Source organism: Photinus pyralis, unplaced genomic scaffold (genome assembly GCF_008802855.1).
Source record: "Photinus pyralis isolate 1611_PpyrPB1 unplaced genomic scaffold, Ppyr1.3 Ppyr1.4_LG7, whole genome shotgun sequence".
Taxonomy (NCBI): Eukaryota; Metazoa; Arthropoda; class Insecta; order Coleoptera; family Lampyridae; genus Photinus; species Photinus pyralis.
The window spans coordinates 21,080,234-21,095,631 of NW_022170738.1; the positions used below are offsets into that span (position 1 = coordinate 21,080,234).

The 15,398-nt window shown below is 38.7% G+C and overlaps 2 protein-coding genes across 4 annotated transcripts; one reads left to right on the forward strand and one right to left on the reverse strand.

The window, feature by feature from the left end:
- Positions 1-3,994: 3,994 nt before the first annotated feature.
- LOC116177087 (ceramide synthase 6-like) lies at positions 3,995-5,292 on the reverse strand. The gene is made up of 5 exons (XM_031495959.1): positions 5,085-5,292; positions 4,920-5,034; positions 4,671-4,873; positions 4,257-4,616; positions 3,995-4,205 (listed from the first exon to the last, which is right to left on the reverse strand). The coding sequence occupies exons 1-5, from the start codon at positions 5,168-5,170 to the stop codon at positions 4,004-4,006; spliced, it is 966 nt and encodes a 321-aa protein (XP_031351819.1). The 5' UTR covers positions 5,171-5,292; the 3' UTR covers positions 3,995-4,003.
- A 3,675-nt stretch (positions 5,293-8,967) lies between these two features.
- On the forward strand, positions 8,968-11,359 carry LOC116176725 (uncharacterized serine-rich protein C215.13-like). 3 transcript variants are annotated; one of them, XM_031495481.1, is made up of 2 exons: positions 8,968-9,086; positions 10,159-11,359. In XM_031495481.1, the coding sequence occupies exon 2, from the start codon at positions 10,320-10,322 to the stop codon at positions 11,310-11,312; it is 993 nt and encodes a 330-aa protein (XP_031351341.1). In that variant the 5' UTR covers positions 8,968-9,086; positions 10,159-10,319; the 3' UTR covers positions 11,313-11,359. The 3 variants fall into 3 exon arrangements, with proteins under 3 accessions (XP_031351341.1, XP_031351340.1, XP_031351339.1); XM_031495480.1 differs by lacking the exon at positions 8,968-9,086 and adding an exon at positions 9,150-9,555; XM_031495479.1 differs by lacking the exon at positions 8,968-9,086 and adding an exon at positions 9,255-9,267 and having other exon boundaries at positions 9,321-11,359.
- The last annotated feature ends 4,039 nt before the right edge of the window (positions 11,360-15,398 follow it).

Below are 15,398 nucleotides of genomic sequence, written 5' to 3' on the forward strand. Positions count from 1 at the left end.
GGGGGGGGGGGGGGGGGGCAAAACACCGCCGAACATAAAAACGAACATTAGGGCGCAGGCATTTGGACGCGGACATTAGGACGCAGACACTGATGGGGCGCGGACATTAGGACACAGATCCTAGGCTAGGACTAGACCTTGTAGCGCATACACAGATGTAATAAGTACAATAACATTGGTTTACTTGTTATACCTTTTATTGTCCTACCTGCGATCTAATCTCTACTTTGTATGGCGATCTACATGATGCTTGCGTTCTAATGTCCGCATCCCAATGTCTGCGTCCCGTTGTCCGCGTCTCAATGTCTGCGTCCTAATGTCCACGGCCTATCGTTTGCGGCCTATTCCCTTTACGGTCTACTGTCTTGCGGTCCAATGCTATAGCGCCGGAATTTCGTTTCAAAGGCAAAAATTTGTTTGGTAAATTTTAGAGCAAACCGTCTCTTTCATAATTTTTACGTTTTGCGTTTTTATTTAGTACTTGCCTTACATGATATGTAGCAAAATATGTTGTTAATAGTTTTCATCATTTGAAATCACTTAATGGAACTTTCTCGGAGCACGGAGTGTACCGCGTCATTCTAAAGGCTTTCTATTGGCCAATTTGAATTATTTTGAATATATAATTCTCAACTATTACAATTAGCAAAATAATTAATTCTACTACTGTTTTAATAAATTTTATATACATTCGTCTTCGTCCTATAAAAGGAATAATTTTTATCACCCAACAATGCTGTTTGTATGTTACGACACTGGCAGGCATGTCTTGGTGACAAATGGTCACAGTTTTATTGAAAATATTACTTGTCCTCTCTCTTTTCTAGTCTAAGGCTATAGACATATTCAGGCTGCACTACAGCACTTGATTAAGAAAGCAGACTCGTCCGCCATTTTGGAGCCCACTGACAGTCTGTCAGATATTACGCTGTGTTGCTTGNGAGAAAACGGTTTGAGTCCTAACGTTGAATTATGAAGCACTAATAAGCACTAACAAAGCACTAACGATCTACAAAATTTGATGCAAATTGGAGTCATTGTCCGGGCAAACGTGAAGTTGACCCGAACAAAAAAAAATTTTTATTTTGAGAAAACGGTTTGAGCCCTTATGTTAACTTGTGAAGCACTAACGAGCACTAACAAAGCACTAACGATCTAGCATGGTGCGATGCTGCCGGGCTATTTTATCCAGGCCAACTTCACAGACATCAAACTTTTAATATAAAAGGCGTGATTGCGGTGAAATAACCTCGAAACTTCTCAAAAATCACTGAAATCTAGATAAACTATCCGATGGAATTGACAGCACACTATGATATGAACAAATCAATTTTTTGACGGATATATGCCGATCGATGTAGCTGTTAAAACAATTGCCGTCGCACCGTCAAACGCGCGATGTTTAAATAGTCGTTAAGTTTTCTCCAATTTTCCAACTTTCTGCGCGATTTTCTTAGTTTTTCTTGCCGTAAGAACCTTCTACACAGTATTAGAAAACTTAAAAAAAAAGATGAATGGAATCGGTCAAGTCGTTCTAAAGTTATTGCGTGACCAAAAGAAATCGGGGTTCATTTTTATATATAGAGATAGTATGAACAGATGCAGTATTTTTATTTAGACTTTTGCTCTAAAATAATTAGGGGAGCTAGTAATTGACTATAAAGAAATTACCATGAAATCCTTATGCTGCGTCGCGCTAGGCACCACCCGGTATAGCCGCTCCGTGAAAGGTGAAATTAAATTTATTTTACATTTCCATAACAATTACAGACTGTGTAGCGTCGGGCTACATAGCCGGAGGTCGGGTGGTCGAAACTGAGCTGAAGTAAAAAATTAAAAAATTTAAAAATAATTCAAAAATTAAAAAAATTAAGCTTTAGTCAATTTAATAGAACCTTGTCATATGGTTCGCCATGGCACATCTACACCCCGTCCTGCGGGAACACGACCACTCGCCCCTTGTCCGCCGATCGCCCCAACACAAACACCCACAACAACCCCTTCCTCAATCTCTTAAAGCTAGACCAACCCAACAACCTACCGCTGCCCTATCATATTCCTCGACCCTACATAAATCCCCCACACTCCTAAACCTCCATCCTTCCCCTTTTGTTAGAATCTGGAGTCCTTCAATCTATACCCTTGCCCAAAATTATCCGCGCCCTGCGCATCGTTTTCCGTGTAACCAACCTTCGCACAACCCTCGTCCGCACCATTGCCATCCTAGAACATCTCTTCCAACACGGTGTCTGCATGTTTAGCAGGCACTATCCATGTGCACCAAAATCGGCCACCTCCCCTCAGAATGCCTTATCCGTCTTCAAATCTGTGCCTCATGTGAGGAAAACCACAAACCTAGCATATGCAAATTTCTTCCACGCCAAAACCCCCTGTGAGTACTCTCTTCCGACAATCCGTTCTGGAGATATAAGCGAATACATCCGATCACGATAAGTGGTCGAGGAGGAGGGCTGTGGTTGGTAGAAATTAATTCCCTTCCTTCAAAGGTTAGCAGTCCTCCGACGCCGATCACTTTACGAGAACAAGGTTTAACATCGTAAGCACCAAATCAACAATAGAAAGCACTTTCGGTGCAAGAACAGAGCGGAAGACCGTCGGCAAATCACATCCCGACGCCTCATCTCTCTTACGTAGGTAAGTACCTATTGGGGAATTTCGAACCTTCGCATTTCCCCTCTACGTGCACCAAGCCTACAAAGTGAAACAAAAGATGCTGATTATTTGTGTATGTACGGTTAGCAGTTAAATTACGAATGCATTTCGCTAGTAAACATTAATGGATTTCCCATTTAAACGGAATAATTTCCTTTAAATTTAGCGCCGTAGTTATCTCAACGTAGTAACTGCGGTGTTAAGCCGCGTACAGACATGACATTCCGAAGCTCGCCGCTATCCATTTACTGTCGGTTTTTCGACAACAGATCAAAGAAAGAGCGTGGCGCAGTGTGGACGGATTGTGGTAAGAACGTAGCGATCGCGGATAGTCCGACCAATCCATTGTAAAAATGGCAGGGCGTCGATTCCCGAAGATGTGCTTTGTTCACACCGACTAACCTTGATGTGAATGTGAATGTGACTGCATTCTCGAACCTACCACATCGAGCGATAAGTTAATCGAACGCAACGACTGGTCTAGACCACTCGTTGCGTGAAAGTCATGCGCAGTTGCAGCTATAGGACGGATGTGGCAGCTGTTTTGCTAGGGGTTATTCAGTGCCCTAACCTATAAATTCACATATTTTCTGTGAAATAAAACATGGAATTGTTCGAGGATTTTCTGGTTATTTTTAACAGTATCTATAATGCAAAAACAAAACAAAATACAAAACTGACAAATGCAACGATAACTGATCGAGCTATATAAATCCAAACCCGTTTTCTATACAGTTCGCAGCGCCACCATCTACGTTTTTGTTTTCTTTGTAACAAATGGGATGCAAGAAGCATCGCACCACCGCCTATTAAACATGCTGCAGCTTTCTCCTCGTTCGACATGTATGTAACAACTGATTTAACTTGATTTGCGATACGCTTTGCGTGTGGCGGGGGCGTCTCTCCACATGGCTCCCAGCAGGCGCGCGAGAGAACCGCGTGCGCGTAGCATGCGCGCGACCGGCGCGTCGCGTGCGTGTCGCGTCAGGTCTGTACGTGCCTTTATAAATATTTTCTAGTATTTTTTTGACATAAGAAGTTGTCTTTTGAGATTTATTTGTTTTATCGGTCTCGCCGAAGTCATGCAAGTTACGAACAATTAGCAAACCGCAACTGACCCCTTCACTCCTCAATCGGGTCGACAATAAAACATAAAACTTACTGAATTCATGAATATGTATATTAAATTAAAAAAAAACATTCTGTTCTACGTTTGTTGCACATATCAAAATACTCGCTCCCTTTTTTATAATTTTTCAAAAGAAAAAATACCTAGAAAGTTTTGAAGGATTCGGCTGCATTGTTAAACGAGACGAGAGCACTATTTAGACTAGTCTGTATTTTCAGAACTGCTTGATCTAGAATCGCGTTGAACATGTCCAGAGTTCCAAAATTTACATATGACCTTGCTTAGCATATAAGTCCAATATATATCCAGTGAAAGTATTAACAATAATAAACCGTTAAGAAAGACGTAATAATTATATAAGGAAGATGTTAAATCTAGAAACTTTGGAGCGTCCCATATTGTGCTAAAAAAGGGAATTTGTCTAAATTTGTAGATCAACCTCCAATATGATTACCTTCGTATGATCCAAAGCGGGTAAACACCTAATCGCGTAATGATCCAGAGCGCTGTAAATACCATAAATATTACGTCACATAGCTTTTTGCACCTTGCGTAATTTAGAATCTTTGCAGTATCTAAAAATATATCGGCAAACTCGTGGACCAACAAAATTAAACTAGTTATTCTCTGCAAACGAAGAATCCAAGCAAATGTCATTAATGTGATAGTTATAATGTGGTGAGCAAACATTTGCCAAAAGTCCTTTCTTTTAATGTCGAAGAATTGACTAATCAACAGAGATACATAGTAAGATTGCGCTATTATAATGTACCACCAGATGTCGTCGTCTAGATTCTGATTTGGGTACCCATTCCTGGATTTTATTGAAATGTTGGTAACTAAGTTACATGAGGCCGTTGTAACTCACCAACACTCATTAATATCCAACAACCAAGACTGTCTGTGCAATACAAAAACGCCCAAGATGAAAAAACAAAAGTAATAGCATACACGCCATGAGCTTTCGCAGAATTTATCTAACGTTGATGGTTTATCTTGATTCTTGCGCAATCTCAACCAGCGTTCGACTTCGCGCTCGCTCCAGTCTAATTGTTTAGCCAAACCCAAAATCTGTAAAAAAATTTACCATACCAGGCCAAGCTTTGCTAGTACCTACTTCTTCGTGTCCTAATTTTTGGCCTGGCGCGTACGACGTTTCCAACAAATTATTTTGGGCCGCTTTTCCTCTGCCCTGTTTAATACCCAACGCTTTGCCAATGGGATTGAAACATCTGTAAGAAACGCTGTCTGAGTAAAAAAAAAATTGGGCAATTACTCTTACCGTTCTAGACAGTATCGCACTGCAAATATCACCAAAGCGATGGGAATCGAGTAAAATAAATGTAACGAATTTGATGATAACGACATATCTTCTTAGTTGTTGCGTAAATTCTGCGCTATCCCAAACTAGCACGTCTCTTTTAGTTTCCCACTTTAGGTATTAGCGTGCGAACGGAGATTTACATACCTATTATGACTGAACATTGCGAAATTATCTCATATGCAAATGATCTATAACACAAAAATGAGGGTACCTATGTCATTAATGCTTGGAACCATTGAATGTAAAACTCTGTGTTCTCAGTGGTACCGTGTACTTATAATTCTCATGACATCATGAGGTACACAACAAAAAGCAATTATATAGTTCGCTCCTATAGGGGGATGTGAACAAAAAGAGTTATTTTTTCAATTTGTAAAACGCCAGAGTAAGTATCAAATTTTGATACGATAAATAAGGTAATATTACACAATGGACGGACCAAAAACAATCTCAATCTATAAACCATGGATAGCTAATAATGTGTCGGTTTCAATTTTCCCACACGTCCAGTTGTTCAGGCCTTCAGCCTACATTATAAACGTCAGCGACGGTTAGCATCTCACAGCTCCCAAACACAGATCTGAACCGGAACTGCACCCGTGCAGGCAAATGGCTGTCCGTTTCCTTCACAATCTCAGAAAATTTAAACCGTGGTCACGTTTTCGAGTTGCGAATATTTTTTGAAACAAACGGAGACGGCTTGCAGAAGCAGAAGAACAGTTGGGTTTGCGACTTCACTGTACAGTCCAAACGCCAGAATTGAAGTTGACGCCACTATTAGACCACAAGTAAGAGAACAAAGATTTTCCTCGTATGAGCTTCAAACGTTGGCAGATATGAAATCGGTCAAGAAATTTAAACTGTATCTCCTGGGGTTGAATTTTTTTTGTGGTGACGGACTGCAACGCACTGAAGGTAAATATCAATCTAATAATCGTAGGATGGTTGCAGCTGTCGGAATACATTTTCAGCGTTACCTATTGAACTTCTGAATCTCTTGCTGAAGAGTTTTTCAAATGCCAAGAAGCTAATGGAGTTATGTCGACTCAAGTGGTGGGCATTTACCTTTAACATACTGCAAGAACGGCAGTGGAAGTGATGGAGTACCGTCCCATTGCAGTAACTTAAAAGTGACCACTTCGAGGGCAGATAACCAAATGTAACATTTTTTTCCGAAATGTACAATCAGTTATATAAATAGCGCTTTTGTTTTGTTTTTGGCAGAACACTTGTTTTTTCGCCCAAATTCAAATAGGTAGTGCTTGACCTAGAAACCCCAGTAAAAGTGTCAAACGTAACGATGTCTTAGGGTAAGTTTAACGATCCGTACTGAATAACGACGAATGAGGGCGCCGCTGATATTAATTAATATGTTCAACTATGATTTTTTAATGGGGAGTTTTGGTCGGTATGCGGATTAAGTGCGCTCTGCTTGCATTTTTGTTGTATGCAATTAGACTAATCATTCATAATAAAGTACAGTGAAACGGCTATTGAAAAATTTAGTACGTAAGATTAAAATTGAATAAATAAATTGAATTTGAAATGTTAACTTTTCACAAAAAGAATTTTTACTATCGGCTAGCTCACGATTATTAAACTTGGTTGTAACTAACACCAAAGTTGGTTGGAAGTGACTTTTCTATTTTACCTGAATCAGTTAACGTCGCTTCTATAGTTTCAAAAATAAATAAAACTGCTGTATCAATTAAAATAAGTTTTGTTTTTGAATGAATTATTTTTTTTTTGTAAACTGTACACAACTGTTTGATAATACAATTGAAAAAATTTGAATAAATCCTTAACTTCTTCATTGCCTAATGTATTAAACTCATGTTGCAAAGAAATCACTTAACACCTGTGTGCGCTAGACCAACGATATTGTCGATTGAACGAGAAAGTTGCCGCGGCTATCTCTTGAAATCGACAATCAATTTGCGCTCGAATTACACACAACATTTTTTCTATAATCGAGCAGTTCACATATTTCCAAAAATGTACATCTTTCATCACTCAAATCCAGGGGTTGGAACCCATACAAAATATAGATTCCGGTTCCGACCTATTTAGGTAGAATTATTGTTAAGGGTTTCGGTACCGGTTCCGGTTCTGTGGCTTCACTAATCTTCGGTTCCGGTTCCAATTATTTTTCGGTTTTTAAGGGTGCCAGCATAAGTAAATTACATCATATTAAAAAAACATAAATTATTAATTATAGAAAATAAATAATACACACACATAAAGTACATTATTCTTTTACATACATATTGTTTAGGCTTAGTTAAAACTTATTTTTAGTTCGCTTCACCTCTGTCAACTGCCTGTCTCTTTCTACTTTCCTTTTCGGCATTAGTCACTCTAAAATATTTTATATTTGTTTAATATTATGGTTAAGTTGTTAGAAATGAGTGGATAACTCTGAATAAAAGGGTGAATTTGGATATTTGGGTTTTGAAATTTTATATCTCGGAAACTAATGCAGATTTTAAAATTATTACAATTTTGTTATCAATGTAAGCTAAGGCTATATGGAGGACCAAATATAATAAATTAAATGGGCCATCGCCAGGTGGCGCTACCTAACTGAATTCTTTTAAAAGGAATAATACTTTTAATTCGATTTTTGGAATTTAGTACAAGATATTTGTGATTACTTATAAATGTGCTCCCAACCTGTCTCGTTTACGTAAATAAGATATATGGCCCTAGCTTACATTTACCTACATATAACAAAGTTTTAAGAATTTCAAGCCCTATATTCGTTCCCATAATATCGCGCTGTCCCATTCCTCGCTGAACATCCTGTATATAAACAAAATGAATAATATTAAATCTAAGAAAACGCATCAAAATCAAACTTTAGGAGCATATAAAACGCAATTCCCCCACACATAGCGCAACGTGCCTATTCTAAGAGAGATAGAACCGAAAAATACCGGTTCTTTGGCACTAATAATAACGGTACCGGTATCGGTTCCGGATATCATAACTTCTTAAATAATTCCGGTTCCCAGTGTGGGGCATTTTATTGCAATCGGTTCCGGTACCGGTTCTTTTCGGTTTCGGTTCCAACCCCTGCTCAAATCATAGATTATTTTAATCTTATGCCCAAATGAAAGATGTAATTTACTGGTTGTCATTGGATACTCTGAGCAATGCATATTTGATTTATAGTTAATAATTGGGAGAGCGGGCGTTTTTTTATTTTGTCGCTTATGACATTCCTCGAAAAAGATGACGTTTGCGTTGTCAAATAGGAGCGCAAAATGCCTACTTTGGATATCGATTGTAGAAAAAAATATATAATTTCGTTTCGTACACGAAAAATCCCAATAGTGAAACACCTGAAATAAATCGTGGGCACCTGAAAACCTGACATGAAAACTCTATCCGGCTTTGGATTCGAATAAACACACAATTAATTGATAGACAAATTTTATTCCGCAAAACAAAACAAAACTATAAGAATAATGCTGGGAGAAACAAAAGCATCCACAGCTTGTTTCTGCCCATACCACGCATGCCGGCGTTCGACAGGCAAATAAATAAAAATATTAATTACCTACTCACAGTTATTAAATAATCTAACCAATCTGGTCGTAAAAGGTTTGGGATACTAAGCGCACTTAATTCATAGAAAAACACTCACTGGCAGTTTCAGGAAACTCACATTGAACGTAATGACAAAATGAGGCTTTTTGAAATTGAAGACAAAAATGGGTGCTCGATTGGGTGTCTTTCCCGGACGGTAGACTACTTCGGGTGACTAACTAAAAACTTTGTTTTATTGTTTTAAGCGAGATTGATAATGGTTTCCGCGGAATTACCCTCTACGGCTTCACGTGTAAATTTTTCTCACTGATCAGGCGTTGAACTTAACGCAGTGACGTGAGGCTTAATCTTGTTGGGTGTCTTCCACAGACTGCCTCCGAAAATATGGACAAGCATTGTGTCTTATAGGTATACATATAATATATATAATAGATCATAAGATGTAAGGTAAATTAAGGGGACCGTCAAACATGTAATGTGTCAAATGTCAAATAAGGGTTACAAAATTAATTGTATTAACATGTGCTAAACATTAGTATTAAAATGAACCCACAAAATTTTAGTCGAGGACCCTCATACTTCACCTGTGGTTCGCAACAACAGTCCAATCAACGAAATTGGTATAACGAAAATGATCAACAGCGTCATGCGCTTCAAAATAATAACGAACATTTGGATGGAAGAACATACCGAAAGATAATAATACCTAAAGGTTCTATTCAATCAAATCAAACGGCCGTAATCCGTATTCCAGAGCACCTGCAAAGTGGAAAAGTTTTAATTTGTAGAAAAGTAGATGAAAACGCCCCTAGAATACCGCAACATTGGACTGATCCATACGGATATTTAAATAATCCTAGAGGAAATACTACTGCAGGTACAGCTATCGGAAGAACTAATGCTACTTTTGCTTATTATTTAAATAGTTTCGGTAATGCCTCTTTGCAAAATCGTCACATTTGTGCAACAGATTCTTCTAATCACAGTTTCAAAGTCCTAGAAAACAATAATAATTGCCATCTGCTGTATTATGTGCTTGTTGATTACGTTCCAAATTTCCTAAAAACACCTCTTGCTCCGAATAATCAACCCAAAAGCAAGAATTTTCTGAAAACTCATAATTTTAACAAGATAATTTGTGGTATGTTTCCGAAAACATCAACTTCCGCAGTTCCGCACATTGATAGGTCAGACTCCCTTCAATTGTTACTAGATAGCATACCAAGGGTTACTTTCAACGAAATTGGCAGATTATATTCAACAGGCCCCTGTAAAACTGCTCCATTCAAACGGACTGCTTCTCGTTCAAGGGGCGAAAGAAAATCCTTCTGTGATAAAGCTACTAGTATTTCGTCAAAGGATAGTATTACTCAATACTCAAAACAATCCAAACTAACTTCGAGAATAGGGCAAATCCAACACATTTTATCACCTTATGACATATTAACAACTCAGCCAATTAATATTATTGTGCCAACAGGGCCGGTAAATGATTCAAGTCAAAGAAGAAACAATAATACGGACACAAGTTTCTCCCCTCTAATCACAAGTACCCCAAGAAAATATCCAAACACATCAATAAACAATTCAATTAGCCCAAAAAAAGGGTTCATACATAATTCTGCTTACCGGCCTGTAAGTATGGAGAGCGCACCATACGCTGATCCACCTAAAGGCTGGAACATTGGGAATAACACACCTCCGGCCTTCCAAAAACAAAATGATACGTTTCCTTCATTACTAACGTCCTTCAGTCCTAGTCCAATCAAAATAGAGACAATGACCGACACACCTCAAGACGGAATATTGGACTATTCTAAATTTGCGCCACCTATAATTACTTCACCCACAAGTCCACGTTTTGCTAATTCCAATTACCTGAGGGATGCTCCAAATCAGACCTTTGCACAGCAGATGCGCTCCCCAAACCAGTCAGGCGCACAAGATTGGGCTAATGACTTACGAAACCAAACGCGACAGCAAGAAGTATTTCAAAGTTTGGCGACCGACACGATCGAACCAGATGGAGCGTTGGGAGGTAATGCGGGGAAGACCCGATCGCCTGTTCGTAATGCGAAAAATAATTTACTGAGTGAGCAAGAAATAATAAATAATTTAGTTAAGTCGAGCACTCCTCAATCCACCCAGGACAGTTTCAAGTCTTTGCCTTTTGAAAGTTATAGCAATGTAGCAAGATCTGATAAAGGAAGTAACTCGTCGATGAATTCGAATCGTGCGACGCCGAGTACAACCACAGGCTGCACAAAGGACTTAACTTGCACATCATGGAGCACTTTACCCACGAGGTGCGTTTCCACCGAAAAAATTATCACGTCGACTGAAAAATTTAAAGAAGAAATTGTCGGCGAAGGGGGCCACGTTCCGCTAAAGAAAACCAGATCTACGACATCGACAAAAACTGTAACGACAGAAAAAATTACTTCGCAGATGCCCCCGTGTTCGTCCAATTCCAGTATTCCGTCGTGTCGCGGACGTCCGAATCTTTCAACTATTAATTTAGACGAGTTGGATAAAATTGAAGAGCAGGAGAGAAGGCAGTTGGACCATGATTTGCGCAAGTGGCAACAAGCTCGAAGAAAGTTGGCGACTAATTTAGCTGCACATTGTTTGTAATTTTTGTAAAAAGATATACGCATGTCCCGTTACTTAAAAAAAATTGTATTTGCTAATAAATCATCTTTGATATATTGAGAAACTTGAAAACTTCGACAGTTCCATTTTCGTACTACTGTACGTGTATTACATAAATAAGTTCAAGATCTGTGCAAGATCAGTAGCACCGAGTAGGATTTGACAGACGAGACGAGCACAACCGCCAAATATATCGAAATATCAGTACCGTATTTAAAAAAATGAAGTTCGTTGCAGAGTTGGACTGGGTCAAGCATAGAGTGACCCAGTGACCCGGTGACCCAGTTAGTTTACTGACCCAGTGACCCGGTGACCCGGTGACCCGGTGACCCAGTTGACCCAGTGACCCAGTTTGACCCGGTGACCCAGTTTGACCCGGTGACCCAGCTTGACCCGGTGACCCAGCTTGACCCGGTGACCCAGTTTGACCCTGTGGCCCAGCTTGACCCGGTGACCCAGCTTGACCCAGTGACTCATCTTGACCCAGCTTTACTCAGTGACCCATCTTGACCCGGTGGCCCAGTAATTAAATTATTGTTAGGTATCATCCAAAACAATTTCAAGTAACTTTTAATTTTAAAAAAAACTTCCTCAATAATATTCGGCAACAAGCACGTAGCCCAATTTCATTCAAGAGAACTAATACCTAAAAAAATCAAATGCATTTGTTTATAGTTTGTAGTCAAGTATTCAATGAAAGTATTTACAGAAAAGATTTATTTGGATTAAGCTAACTAGTAGAAAAAAATTAAATGTGAATGAACACCTGTAAGCAAACTGGTAAGCCTTGAAGCAAAGAAATAACATTATTCTAATACAATTCGGGACATGGAAAGTTTTTTACGGCAGTATTAAAGCAAACATCACAGAAATGGCAGTTGTCAAGCAATCGAGGATTATTTTCAACAAACCAGCATTTCATTTATTGCATAATCTGTACACTTGAACCGAGGGCACTGACTTAACTGCGTTATTCAATCAAACTAGGTGACTGGGTCGAATTGGGTCCCCGGGTGAAATTGCGTCACTGGGTCAAACTGGGTCACTGGGTTAAACTGGGTCACTGGGTCAAACTGAGTCACTGGGTCAACTGGGTCACTGGGTCTAACTGAAAAGAGTATGACGTGACCCAGCGACCCAGTTTAATTTAGTGACCCAGGTGACCAGTGACCCAGTTAAAAGAGGACAACATATACTACAGAAATCTTAAGGGGAAAAAGCACGCTAAGTTTTGTGTCAAATGTCCCCTTATTTAAAAACCTGCTATCCCTCTATTTTGCTCCATCTATTAGCGCATACAACAATGTGTTGGTTCTTCTACAGATTTCTTATTTTGGAATGGTTTTGCAAATTGTCTAGGGAAAGAAGTATTGATACTTTATTGTTAGAAAGCTGTCCCACTCTCGCAAGAAATCCCCATATTTACATCTGGGCGAAGTGCTGATAATCTTTGCAGGTACACATACAAAGCAAATATCACTTTATATTCGCAATTACGTATTACTCGTTGTCTTTGGGTGCATAAGAAACGATATAACTTGCACCACTTTTCGAATTCTCGAAAAAAGTGTAATCTCCGTGTTTTTTTTATATACCTACGTACTCTACTTGCCTACTTGTCTCTCCGTTTGTGGAATAAATCTTGCAATCAGCAATTTAACTTCATTTAACTTCGATAAAGAAAACCTAAACATAAGCAATTTTCGAATGAATATTTGCCTCATCATATGTAATAAATCCCATTTGAGGTGTGCAATTATCGGTCAATTACGGCGGTAATTGCATTGTAGAAAACGAAAGAGCCCTGCGCTAATTGCACATTTCATGGGAATACACTTAACAATTTGATAAATAGGTAAGGTGAGTTTGTAATGTCTATTCGGGAAATATTCCCCCGAATTACACTCGTGCATCAAAATAAACCTGATAATTTTTAGCGCATTTTCCAACGAAATTGGGTGCGCTACTGCAGCCACTTTCTCTGTCCGTCGGTCTGTCCGAGGCCTTAACTACTCCTACAGTTTTCAAGATATTTAGTTCGTTCTTTTTGCATTCGGTAGCGTATCGCTCTGGCACCTGAGTCAAAGAAAATCTTGACGATTGAACTGCGCATTCGCAGGCTGCGCAATGTTAACTTTTTTATTTATTAATATATTTTGTTGAAATTTTAATCACAGATACTTGTAGTAAAGGCAAATATATCGCATATAGTAAAAATCAGATGTGCGCATGCGCAGACTGCACAATGCAAACTTTCTTATTTCTTTGAAATTTTAACCAAAGATACTTATAGTAAAAGCAAACGTATTGCATATTGTGAATATAAGATTAAAAAGGGCATGCGCAGGACGCGCAATATCAACTGCGCAGTAAAGTGTCAACTTCCTTATTTATGAAGATATTTCTTTAACATTTTAACCATATATGCGTCTAGTAATGAAAAACGTAGCGCACATAGGTATGGCATTTGGGGAAGTATTGATCAATTTATGGAAAATGCGCTGAAGTTACTCGCCTTAGAGCGAAAACCTTTTTACTTGTTTATTCAAATATCTTATCAGTAAAAAACTGCGTTCGGTTATTTTCATAATTTGTTAAAAGAGCATTTTGATGCACTTGTGCAATTACCTACGAAAATTGTCACAAAGCAAAGTTTTAATAGCAATCCTCGAGATGGTTTATAGTTTTGTATCTAGATTTCAAGATATTTAGTTCGTTCTTTTTGCATTCGGTAGCGTATCGCTCTGGCACCTGAGTCAAAGAAAATCTTGACGATTGAACTGCGCATTCGCAGGCTGCGCAATGTTAACTTTTTTATTCTGCCGTCTGTCTGCCGTCTAGTCTAGTCTGCCGGTTTGGTGTGTTGTCACTTCACTCAACGAAACTATGTGTATTGTATGCAAAAAATCCCCTGAATCCGTAAATGATAGTCTAGCTGACCGGAAACTACGGGAACATATTGCTATACACAAGAAAACGAAGAAAAAATGGGAAAATATCGTTTTTTCGCATTTAACTTAATTAGGTATCTCGTTAACTATTCCTCTTACGGAAAAAATGAAGAGAACGATTTGTTTAGAATCGATTTTTCTATCAGATACAGTTGGTATGATTTTTATTAAACAGAATGCCAAGGGCCTATTATAAAGTTACTTTCTTGTTCTATTTCTGGGGTTTCCACTAAACTAATTCCACAGTCCGTCGATTTGCAAAACTCATCGGGACAACAGACAATTGTTGGAATAGGTTGTTTTACGGTTCCACCATCCATAAAAATATTGAAAACGCTCTGGGAGTCATCCAGTTTGAAAGACAAAGCATCGAGAAGGGCGTATCAACAAAAACAAATGTTAATTTTTGGGATTACTTTTTTTGTATTTTTCCAGAAAAAACAATAACATTTAAAAATGAACGGTTCTGTACCAACTGAAAATTCTATTCGAAACAAATTCATTTCTATGAGCTCGAGTATTAGTTGACGAGATAATTGGAAGTCAAATGCGAAAAAAACTGCATTTTTCCATTTTTTCTTGGTTTTTTGTGTATAGCAATATGTTCCGGGAGAATCCGGGCAGGGAACTACTTAGAATACACTTGGTTTCGTTGTGTGAAATGCCAACATCCAGTTTAGAATACTTTTGGAGCTAATTGGCTGGACTATGTTGACCCTACACATTGACATAAAATAAATAAAGTTCGTTAAGTGCTCCCTCCCCTAATCAAAAAATTTTGTGATGGTATTATCACAGATCATGGTATAATAAAAATCACATATACATATAGGTTGGCAAGGCCGTGCGAGGGGGAGGGGCGAGGGGGGCCCAGGCCCTGGACGCCAAGTCTGGGGGGCGCTGAAGTGAAGTCGCCCGTCGTCGCCTTCGTCGGGAGCGTCAAAGGCGTGAGTGAAAGATTTACCTCGAATTATATAAACGAATCCGTACATACTCTTGTTTCGTATTTTATAAATTCAGAATCAGTAAAAATTTAAAAATTAAAAACTGTCGCGTTTATAAAGTCGGTAATTCCATGGAGTTAGGAAATCAAACAAAAGCGCCTGCATTTGCCATG

Bases quoted from the DNA above. Each gene is read 5' to 3' on its own strand.
- LOC116177087 (XM_031495959.1), bottom strand. From the start codon at position 5,170: ATGTCGTTATCATCAAATTCGTTACATTTATTTTACTCGATTCCCATC. The intron at 5,035-5,084 runs GTAAGAGTAATT...CGTTTCTTACAG, and splicing joins GTGCGATACTGTCTAGAACG to ATGTTTCAATCCCATTGGCA. The intron at 4,617-4,670 runs GTGAGTTACAAC...AATAAAATCCAG, and splicing joins TTGGATATTAATGAGTGTTG to GAATGGGTACCCAAATCAGA.
- LOC116176725 (XM_031495479.1), top strand. From the start codon at position 9,822: ATGTTTCCGAAAACATCAACTTCCGCAGTTCCGCACATTGATAGGTCA.